This window comes from Pteronotus mesoamericanus, unplaced genomic scaffold, assembly GCF_021234165.1.
Source record: "Pteronotus mesoamericanus isolate MK-2021 breed Mesoamerican mustached bat unplaced genomic scaffold, CSHL_Meso_final contig_173, whole genome shotgun sequence".
Classification (NCBI taxonomy): domain Eukaryota; kingdom Metazoa; phylum Chordata; class Mammalia; order Chiroptera; family Mormoopidae; genus Pteronotus; species Pteronotus mesoamericanus.
In genome coordinates this window covers 17,735,637-17,747,174 of record NW_026555072.1, presented here as the reverse complement: position 1 = coordinate 17,747,174, position 11,538 = coordinate 17,735,637, and the positions used below count along the sequence as shown (strand labels likewise).

General features: G+C 39.9%; 1 protein-coding gene across 3 annotated transcripts in view; it reads left to right on the top strand.

Annotated features, from left to right (window-relative positions):
* The window catches only part of GK (glycerol kinase), a 68,797-nt gene that overhangs the window by 15,491 nt on the left and 41,768 nt on the right, over nt 1–11,538 (top strand). For all 3 annotated transcript variants that reach the window (XM_054566584.1, XM_054566582.1, XM_054566583.1), the window contains exon 4: nt 5,346–5,423. In XM_054566584.1, the coding sequence (XP_054422559.1) occupies nt 5,346–5,423 (78 nt within the window). The remainder of the gene's footprint in view (nt 1–5,345; nt 5,424–11,538) is intronic.

The window sequence follows — 11,538 nt, the reverse complement described above, 5'->3', positions numbered from 1 at the left end:
AGGTAACATAGGTTGCAACATATTGGCCTCTGTACCCACTCAGGTGCCACGGCCTTTTCTCTTGTTTGTGATTTATGTGAAGATGACACACAAACTCCAGTCCAAGTGACTTGTCTTTCACTGGGACCATCTGGTCTGTAACAGTACCGAACCCGCTGCCTGCTCTCCCTCTGTCTGGCCAGTCGGAAACCCTTACCTGAGCCAGAGTGACCCAGCGCCTCCTTCTCAGCACTGCCAGCCCATGGCCAAGGCAGAGAACATTCCACAAGCCCCTCCATACCAAGCCAATTGTGCTAATTTTTTCCCCAGATAATTTATTGATTTGCCCTGCCAAGGACCGGGCTTTTGCTTGCCTATTATAGAATCCTACATCACAAACACTAACGCTGTAAAGGATCTTTGGGCAGCAGACCTAGCTGCAAGTGAGGGAAGGGGGACTTACCGCAGGTCATGTAGCTGTGCAGTGGTAGATAACATCAAAGCACAGCTCCCTGGCTCCTGGTCCTGTGCTCTTTCCTGAGCCACACTGATGTGAACCTCACAAAGCACTCCCGTTTTTAGTTCCAACGCTGCAAAGATTCTTTTTTCCCAGCTGAAGAGCAATTTGTTATTTATAGTCTTACCCAATAATCAGTGAGAGTTCATCAGAGCTGGTTGTACTTCTTTTGCAAATTCCAGTGTCATTGTTTTTAGTTGTCCTCATCTTTCAGAAAGTTGGTTGAATTTGGGTCCCTATGAACAATGCCTCCAAGAGTTCAAGTTCACTCTCTAACTAAACAGCATGCTGAGCACCAGACGAGTAGATAAGCTACATCTTTCCTCCCTGACTTAGGGAGACGGGCAGCTCTGTTTGCCTGTCACTGAACTGAGAGGCCTAAAGTACAGGGGTGGGCAACAGTAGGGTCAGAGTTGTGAGTACGTGAAACAGAGTTTGGTCTTGTGTTTTTATTATTTTTTCACACGAATGACTATATACCTACTTTTGCCCACCCCTGTATAAAGAAATACTTCATTCACTTTATTTTAAGGAAGAGTATATATTTGTGCTAATCAAAGCCTATACTATTATCCATGAGAAAATGATGCCAGATTAAAAATAAAATAAACTAAAATATATATTACATTGATATAGTCTTAATTTACAATTTTCACAGCTAAAATAGTGTTTCTAGCCATAATTAAGTCCGTATGATATGATTAAATTAGAGTAGTGTTTAAATCAGGGAGTCACTAATCTAGATAATTTTATTTTATTATTTTTCCAGAGATTTTATCTATTTACTTTTAGAAGGGGAGGGAGGGAGGGAGAAGGAGAGGGAGAGGAACATCAACATGTGGTTGCCTCTCACACACAGCCCACTGGGGGCCTGGCCTGCAACCCAGACGTGTGCCCTGACTGGGAATCGAACCAGCGACCCTTTGGTTTGCAGGACGGCACTCAATCCACTGAGCCACACCAGCCAGGGCTAATTTAGATAATTTTAAATAATTATTCTTCAGAAGAAAAAAAATTATAGTACCAAGTTCTCTTCATTCATCTTTGCTCCAGTGATAAAATCAAAGGACAGCATAAACTGAATTTCAAAGCTGAGAATATAGCATTCTCAGCAATTAAATTCTCGTATCAAAAGTGGTTATCTCAGTGTGTTGAGGAAAGGGATATGGCCACATCCATTCCTCTATGACCTGGCCCTGCCCTACGTTGTCACACACATTTCTGTCACCTGCTTTTCCATCACCCGAGACTCTCTGAGGTCTCAGACCATTCTCCTAAAGAACTTGCCAGCAGTGGTCACATCTCATTTGCAATTGTTACAACTTGGCTCAAGCACATACCTTCCAGAAACTGTTTTCTTCAAGCTTTTTTTTTTTAAGATTTTAATTATTTTTAGAGAGGGGAAGGGAGGGAGAAAGAGAAGGAAACATCAATGTGTGGTTGCCTCTTGCATGCCCCCTATTGTGGACCCGTGCCCTAGCAGCCCAGGCATGTGCCCTGACTGGGAATTGAACCTGCGACCCCCTGGTTCACAGGCCAGAGCTCGATCCACTGAGCTACACCAGCCAGGGCCATTTATTTCAAGCTTTATACCTCCTCCCACATGGCACTTTTATATTACTTTGCTCTTTGTGTTTTCAGTTTTTTAAATATATGTTCCAATTACAAATTATGATTTTTATTTTTAAATAAGGATGCATATCATCCCCAATTCTACCAAGACAATCAAAACATCCTGGAGTGATTGCAAAGGTTTTTCTCTAAGTATATTTCCTTAACTGACCATAATAACTTTTCATAGGGACTTTCAAGCAAAATTGAACCAGAGGTGTTGAATATAGCATTTACCTAGTTGATTTTGTTAATTTCACTAGAGATACTCAGAGTTACCAAAAATACCCCCTAAGAAAGAATGTATAAGTGAAGCATGAACTGCTAGATACAAGCGTGCTACATTGGGTTTACATATGCCAGTGATTATAGCATCTGTAACTAAAAGACTTTGAAGCCGGGAAATACAGTGACTTCCATATGCTCTTCAATGGTAGATGAACTAGGGTAGAGAATTCCGAAACCTGAATGTGTTATTCTGCGGGGGGAAAAATTAACATAAGAACTGTTAAGAGAAGCACATGTGCTGGGATTAGCAATCAGTAAAGTTTTCTTTTAAAGGAAAGTAGGATTTCAGGGTAAAAGGGACAAGTTAGAACATTGAAGAAGTTCAGAGGCACTGCATAAGGCCTGTGTGCTGGGGGTGGGGAGGGGGGAGGAACCAGTAATAGGTGTGCTCGTGGCTGGAAGAGAATCCTGAGAGGCTATTTCACTGGACTTTGTCTGCAAGAAAAACAGTTTTATTTGGCATGAAGGAATTAAGATAGAGGGGGGGGGGAAGGAGTGGTCAGGGAGGAACCTGTGATCCATGAATGAGATGGAAACAGCTCTAGATTACATTCTGAATAGAAGTTAGAGTGAGGCAATAAAAAAAGGTAAGGTGCCTGGCATAGAAGAATGACTCATGGATCTCGGCTGAGGGAGCCGTCAGCGTGTTTGTGGAATACTCATGGAGCGGGGAGGAATAGGAGATTTAGTAGACCATGAATTCGTTATTAGCCCACGTTGTAAAGTTGTCACATTCATGATACTCCACTTTAGCAGCCTGTGGCCAAGGTCCCACTGAGGTCTCTAGCCCGCGTTGCACCCACAGTGCTGCTGGGGATTCCTTCATGTGTCCTGCCCAGTCCCATTCTCTGCAACTCTTACTCCGCTCTCTCCTCAATAGTGATGACAACGAATGGCAGCCGTAACATTTATTGAGTGCTTACTCTGTGCCAGGCACTTATTTAACATGCATTAACTCAGGGGTTCCTACTGCAACCGTGTCAGGTGGAAACTATTATTATACAGAAGATAACACGGACCCAAGGTCATGCTGCTAGGAAGAAGAGGAATTAGAATTTGAACCCCAACCTTTTGGCTTCAGAGCCTGAGCGTCACCGAATAGCTCCCCAAACTTGAGATCCAACTTTCTCTAGGCCCCATTTCAGCAGAGCAAGTCAAGGTTCTGGGGCCTTAATCCTCCAGCTTGCTCTTTCCGTACTTAATGCCTGGATCTCTTGCCGCCTTTCTTCCATCGCAAGAGAAGCTAAGGCCTTGCGCCCTCCCTGAGGCTCCTCCCTCTGCCAGCGTATTAATCTCCTCCGCTCCTGCCACTGCAAAGATCAGGACCGGGTCCCATTGATTCTTAGCCTCTCCCCACCCCCAACATTCTCCTTTCTCTTTAGTCCTACAAACATTTATGCCTTCTATTTAAAAAAACAAAACAAAACCCCCAAATCTCTTCCTTTTACTCTACGTCTGGAAGTTTCCTCCGAGCAGAATCTCCATCATCTTTGTACCTCTGGAAAAGGTGTTAAAGGAAGTAAATCTGCATTGGATAAAGGTGTTTTAGAATAAGGGAGCTGCTAGTCCCCTTCGTCTCTGTGTTGGTCAGCATGTTTTTATTGCGTTTTATTCTGGGTGTGCAATTTGAGTAACAGATCGCTGCACTGTCCTAGGAGAACAGGAATATGGTATATGGAGGTGAGAGCAGTGGAAGGAGATTGGATTGTTTAGCCTAGTCAAGGGAAGGGAAGACTTGAGAGACGTATAGCAGCTTCAAGTATGGAAGAGTAACATGTGGAAGAAAGACTAATCCTATTCTGTGTATCTCCAAAGGTTATAGATAAGGTCCAGAGGTGGAAGCTGCAAGGAAAAGGACTTTATTTTTCATAGCAACGCTATGCCGTAGAGATTTTTCCTCCTGGAGAGAGGTAGTGAGTATCTTGTCAAGAGTAGTGTTGTCTGAATGGTCACATGATAGGTGATTCTAGAGGAGATTTGAGCACAAGATGTGTTGTTGATTATATATAGCCTTTAGGGTCTGTCCTGATCTTAAATTCTGAAAGAGCTTGATTTTTTTTTTTTTTTTTTAGCCCAGTATGTTCAACCTGGGCTATACGGTAGAATTACCTGGGGAGTTTTAAGAAAAAATATTAATGCTCACATCCCACCTCAGGTCAGTTAAATCAGAATAGTGGGCCAGGGCCTGGGCGTTGATATTTTTTAAAAGCTCTGCAGCTGATTCTAATGTACAGCCACATGTGAGAACCTCTGATTTAGCTGAATCAAGCTGAATAACATGGTATGGATTAGTAGTTCACTTATGGTAACTTACTGTAACTATAGCACTTGAGTTGTATGTAGGTCAGTGTAATGGAAATGCCATCACATATTATTCTTATGTCTGATTCAAACTCATATGTCTCAGATTATATTATTAAAATACAGAAATAACATTGAATTTCTAATTAGCCATAGTATGCATTTGCTCAACATGAGGGATCTAATCTGTGGCTATTTTCTTAAAACGCAGGTATACACACACATACACGCACTTGCATGTACATAAAAGGAAATTTCTTGTAACAGTAAATAAATGAATGAAGTGATTGTTGGTCTCCTCAGAATAATAAACTGGATATTGTAAATTTGGAAAGTTAATGCATTTCTGTTTTATGAGGCAACCTGGGAGCTTTTCATTTGGATGTTGATCTGGGTTCATGTCACTGTGCACTGGTAGCAAAGCAGGAAGGAGTCTAGCAATAAAAAGAAACACTTGACATTGGGTGTTCACTTTTCCTGGAGCCACTCAAAGAAAATAAACTCAATACCACTACAGATGTTCCAAATGTTCTTTTGGGGGGGGGGGGATCGTTATGTTTAGTAGTGCCTATAAAAAATCAGAACTGTTCTGAAGTAGTTTTCTCCTTGTTTAATTCTCTGTCTCTTCTGTTTAACTTTCTCTTTAAAGCTATTGGCGTCAGTAACCAGAGGGAAACCACAGTAGTCTGGGACAAGATAACTGGAGAGCCACTCTACAATGCAGTAGGTAAGCTGTTGTGCATGGATGTCAAATGCAAGGCCTTTCTCCACTTGTGAATGTTGTCGTACTAAAACATCTAGCTAAAAAAGCATGCAGTCATGATTCCTATAATTCGATGGGATGGGCAGAAGAGTCCTCTAAGAAGTTCATTGTTTTCTATATATACCATTTATAGCCATTTATTCACATCTTGAATTAACTCTTTCCCATACTGTCCCCCTTCTCTTATTCTTTGTGTTATGCCAGTGGGTCGATGTTGCCAGAATTTTTTTTATAATCCCTGCTGTTTTCTGACACCTAAAAGAGCTCTCAGTTCCTCCTCTCCCCTCAAAAATCAAAATTACAAATGTTCGTAATCATCTCTCTTGAAAGCACTTGTGTACTTGGTCTTCCCACCTGGGATTCTGAATCAGTTCTTCTGAGGTTATGAAAATAAATTCTCAAAATGTTAGCTCCTTCTGTTATGAATTAGGCTATTTTGGTAGGAGTTCAAAATCTCAAATATACCACCGTTAGATATTACATCTTGATTAAATGTATATGACCGTGGGTATATATTTTAGTATCACTCTTAGCACATGACAATTAAGCACCGAATGATACTGTCACTTGCTAAAAGGAAAGTTTTGTTCTAAATATATAATTGCTAAAAGGCATCATTCTGTCACAAATAGCAAAGCACAATTTTTATCAACAAAATACCAGGTTGTAGGGTGGGGAATGGAGGCAGAAATGGTCAGAAATGGGATGATTTATAGAGTGAGCTGCTATTTTTACTTTATACTGACATTAGTAATATAGTTACTTTAGTAGCCATTGGAAGAAAGTGATATTGAAGCAGAAAATATACTAAAAAAGGTGCCTTGTAAGAGTAGCATAAATCCTTTGGAAATAATCTTTATAAAAAACTAAGGCATTGAATGTTATTGTGTTATAAGAAAGCATTTGGTATGTCTTATGCATTCATGATTTCAAAAAGACTCAAAAACTGTTGAAGAATTGCAACCAAAGTTCCTATTACACAAAAGTACATCTTTTAATCTTTATTTTGTCCTCATTCTCATGAGCAGCTCATTTCGAATATAAATAAAGGAGGATATTATAATTTTAATGATTAGTATTCTTTCACAGATCAATTTTAGCCAACTTCGTGAACTAGTTTGAGTTTTACTTTTTTCTTTTTCTAGTGTAAGGAAGAGCCTAGTCAAAGGAACCAGAAACTTCCTGTTAAACTCTGAACTTGAATTAAGTGACAACTCAGAATGAACTTTTGGACTTTGAGTTGTCATTTTAAAGTAATGCAACTAGGTTAGTTGAAGTTATGCTTATAGTGAAGGATTTCAAGTAAATATTTTACCAGAAAAACTTTGTTTGTGATATGCTCATGTCCTTTTCTTCCGTGTCCCTCTGCACCCTCCCCCCATTCTCTCTGCTTTGAAGTATTAATTCAAACCATACGTATGGAATATGAAGAACTTTTTCTCTATATTGAGCCAAATGCATGTTTGAGAACTACTTGCTTGTTCAGGGCTATACTGGGTATGTTATGGAGGATGGGATTATTGGTTGTTTTTTGTAAATACTTTATAATCTGGTTTTGGAAAGAGACTGACACGAAATTACAGATAAATTGTGTGTTGCTAAGTTGAAGAAGAATTAGAGCAAGTCCAGCTTGGTATAGATATTGAGTTTTTGGCATATCTTTGGGAAAGGTTGAACTCCATTTTAGGCCTCAAAGAATGTATTGTATTACATTAGGAAAAGGAAGAATTGAAGGATAGTGTAACTAAGTTATGAAGGTAAAAATGTGTACACTTATTTCACCAAAGAGTGAAAAGACTGATCAAACTCGAGCATAGGGTGACTTATTTAAAAGAGTTTTAATAGAACTAAGAGTGATAATAATGCTTAATAAGTGCTAATTGCCATTACTGTGTACTAGGGATTGTGCTAAACACTTGACCCTGAAATAGGTTTTACTAGCCCTGTTTTCTAAATGAATTATGGAAAAGCTATAGAACTTGTCTAATGCCGTATAGCTGTAAGTAGAGGTAAAGCCAGTTTGGACATAATCCTCTCCAGCCTCAAAGCCTGTGTTCTAACTTGGATAGATAGGGGTTGATGAGAATGGAGAGGGCACTGAAAGCCATGCCCTGGGCACCATGGGGCACAATGGGACAAAAGTGGGGTGGGGTGGGTTCTTTCAAATGCACCTGTCCTCTGAGAGCAGCTAGAGAAAGGGAACAACAACAACAAACTATCTGAAGGACTAGAAGGCTACCAAGGCAGTGAGAAAGTGTGGGACCAAGATCTGGGAGAGAAAGGAAGCCCAGAGAGGTGGGCTGGGCATTTAGTGTGGTTTAGTCCCTAGAGATGTCTGTAGATTCTGAAAGGACTATCTGAGAGGCTACGCAGCACTGTCGTAAGAGTTTGAAGATAGGGAAGCAAAAGACGGAGTCAGGGGCAGCCAAGGGTGGAGATGAATATTCGGCATACTACAAACTTCTGAATGGAACTGTGAAGGGCCAATCCTAAAAGGAAGGTAAATGGAAAATATACCAACCTCCCCAGGAACTGAAGCACAGATTCAGATAATTTTAAAGCCCAATTTGATTAAGATGTCCTGAAATTGCTAATGCTTGTAGTCTAACTTCTTTTAGAGTTTTCATATATAATTTCTAGTTTTCTATAAAAGAATAATCAGGAATAGAAAACAAGACATGACTAAAAACCAACAGAAACAAGTGGCATTAGAAGCAGGCCTATAGGAAATCCTGATATTAGAGTTAGCAGACTTAAAAATAATCATGATCAGCGTATTCGAGCAATTCAGTGACAAGATTGATAACCTTAACAAAAATTAGAAATTTATTTAAAATATTTTTTATTTATTTATTTTAGACAGAAGGGAAGGTAGGGAGAAAGAGAGGGAGAGAAACATCAGTGTATGGTTGCCTCTCACGCACCCCCTACCGGGGACCTGGCCTGCGAACCAGGTACATGCCCTGACTGGAAATTGAACTGGTGACCCTTTGGTTCACAGACCAAAGGTCAAGCAACTGAGCCACACCAGCCAGGGCAAAAAATTACAAATTTAAATGTGGAAATTCTAAAACCATATTTAAAACTCAGTTGATGAGTTTTACATCATATTAGACAGAGCTAAAGATGAATTAGTGAACCAAAAGAGAGATCAGAAGTAAATATCCAGACTAAAGCACAGAGAGACAAAGGTTTCGAAAATACAGGAAAAAATCTAAGAGAAATATGAAGTAAGGTAAGGGAGGTCCAACACATTTGTAATTGGAGTCCCAGAAGAAAAAGAGAGAAGGATGATAATGTTTTTGAAAAGGAATAAAAGATACCAAGGCATACTTTGATCCCCATGCAAGATGAATACAGAGAGCCAAACATAAACCCATGCTGAGACCTGAAGATATAAAGGCAAATTGTAAAGTAAGCAGAGGATTTCTCTCTTCGTAGTAAAATGGATACTGTGAATGAATTCATGGGATTCCTGCATGGAGATAGAGAATAGAGAAAGAAGGCAAAGGCAAGACCTTTTGGAGGAAAAATACCACCTGTATGTTTGTAAACTGGATAGGGCATAAAGGTGAAGGAAAAATAAAACAGGGCTACAAGATTTTTAGCCTGCGAGAACAGAAGGAAGTTAAGTAATATTTAAGGGGTGCCAACCTGGAAGGAAAAAAATGACTTTCTTTTTTTGGTTAGGTGAGTATTGGCCTTGCGTTCAAAGCTAATTTCTGGGTAATTAGAAATTTGTGGCTCTATTAGAAAGATATTGTTCAAAATGTGTACTTAAAAGTAGGTAACATAAAGGGGATAGTCTTAGTCTATTATACATGAATTCACTATAGGAATGAATGTAAAGTTAATTAATCCAATAAAAAATGTAGGTTCCTTTCTATGCACCAGGTTCTGTGACGACCCCTAGGCATATAGTGACAAACCAGGAAGGCACAGTGCTTGCCTTGGTGACACAGAAGGCTAAGGATAGGAATTTGGAAGAGAGGTGAAGGGGTAATAGAAAAGGAGAGAGGAATTAATTCCCTGGGAAGAGAAGCCACTTAGTAATGACAAGGATAGATTCTGCCTCCAACTTATTTCACCAGGAAAACACTACGGTCTCACATCTCCATGCAAGTCTTCAGTTGAGAATATCAACATAATATTAAACCTTTAACAGTTTTATCTTAAAACAACACAAAGTGCAGTTGATGGAAACAGAATCAGATTTTTACATATCCATATGAACTCCTTTGTCTTTGTTTGTATCACAGTCTGGGTTTTACTTTCTGCGTGTGTGTTCTTTCTTATTCCCTTTCTGTTGTAAGTCTCTGCCTCTCTAGGCCTGCCCTGCTCTTCATCTTTCTCTGTTTACTAAATCACATAACTGATGAGCAGTATTTGCTATAGACAAACATATGAGAGGAGCCTACATCTCTCTTTTTTAAAAATTGCCTCTTATGTGGCTTTTTTTTTTTTTTATGGCTCAGGAGTCCTTGATAAGCAGTCAGCTCACTCACCCCCAGTACAGTAACAGAGATAGGAGAATTGCAGGGTATTATTAGTGGACATGAAATATGTTTGTTCAAGAAGCTGAAGACTGAGAAAGGCTATTTGTTTCTGCTTGCAATAAAGGTGTGCTTGTATACTGGCCTCTTTTAGATACAATTATAAGCCTCGACAAAAATTTAAATGGGTCCCTTGAGGCACAGATGACCCACGTTAGTAGTTTTATAGACTTTTAGAATCTGTGTGTTAATTCTCCGAGCAAGGTAAATGTTGGTGTGGTATCTAATATGAAGAAGTGTCACTTTGCATCACTGCTCCCCAGTCATTGTGCCATGTTGCAGCCATTTACTATTATGACCTCACAAGTGGATTGCAGGAGCTTTGTGGCCTCAGATGTGGAGCAGGGCTTTGGCTGCTCTTGCCTGTCTTCGGTTATCCTTGTTCCTCTGGGACTTTTCTTTCTCCCTCTTAGTATTGTTATTTTTTAAAAAAAGATTTTACTTATTTATGTCCAGAGAGGGGAAAGGAAGGAGAAAGAGAGGGAGAGAAGCGTCAATGTGTGGTTGCCTTTCACGTGCCCTTAACTGGGGACCTGGCCCGCAACCCAGGCATGTGCCCTGACTGGGAATCGAACCTGTGAACCTTTGGTTTGCAGGCTGGCACTCAATCCACTGAGCCACACCAGCCAGGGTCTCTTCATTAATTTTCATCAATATTCTTTTCCAAAGAGTTCCCACCACCCCACTCCCTGCCATTTTTCTAAGCCCTTTTCATCCAAAACCAACTTTATTAATTCTCTACATACCTTGGTGTCTGTATTACTGCAAAAAGGTTTGGGTTTGTAAATACACCACAAACTAAACTGATAAAGAAGTACAAAACCAGCCAAGTGGTTCAACTGTTGAGTGAGGGAGGGCTGGGATCAATGATACCTAGTGTGTTCACATGCACAGCTCCCTGATGCCACCCAGTGAAATGGCCTGGCCTAACTTGGATAGAACACAGGAAGGACTGAGATCCAGGGAGGCAAGGGCCACTGACTGAAGACCTTCAGTGCATCAGAGAAAACCACCAGCAAAAACATTTGTTTCTGAGACCATTTTCCTTATTTAAATTGTAAAGTGAAAAAACATTTGTTCCTAAGATGTTGGATTTAAAAGTCCCTATGACACATAGCTCTTTAGGCTGAGTGTGCAGTTTTAAACATTGCTCATCCTCTTTGCCTTTTTTTTTTTTAAATTTTTACATATTGGTTAAGCCTGGGCCAATGATTAAACCTGTATAATCATCTGTTGCGATCTGAAAGAACCTTGAGCTCAATTTTTAAAATCTTTTCTGGACTGGGTTATGTTTCAAAGTATCAGCATAAATGTAAACCGTAGATGGCAAACTACCAAAAACTCCCAAGCACACTTAGCCTTCAACAACAAAAGTGTGGTTTTATTTGTATTGCTTTACAGATTTTTTTACTTTGGTAAAATATAGAATATGTAGCTTTATCAAGATCCAGTTGTTTTTTTCATTATTTCAAGTCTTTTAGGACACAGTTCAGGTCTCTGAGTGCCTTACGTGCACTTCAATCCTG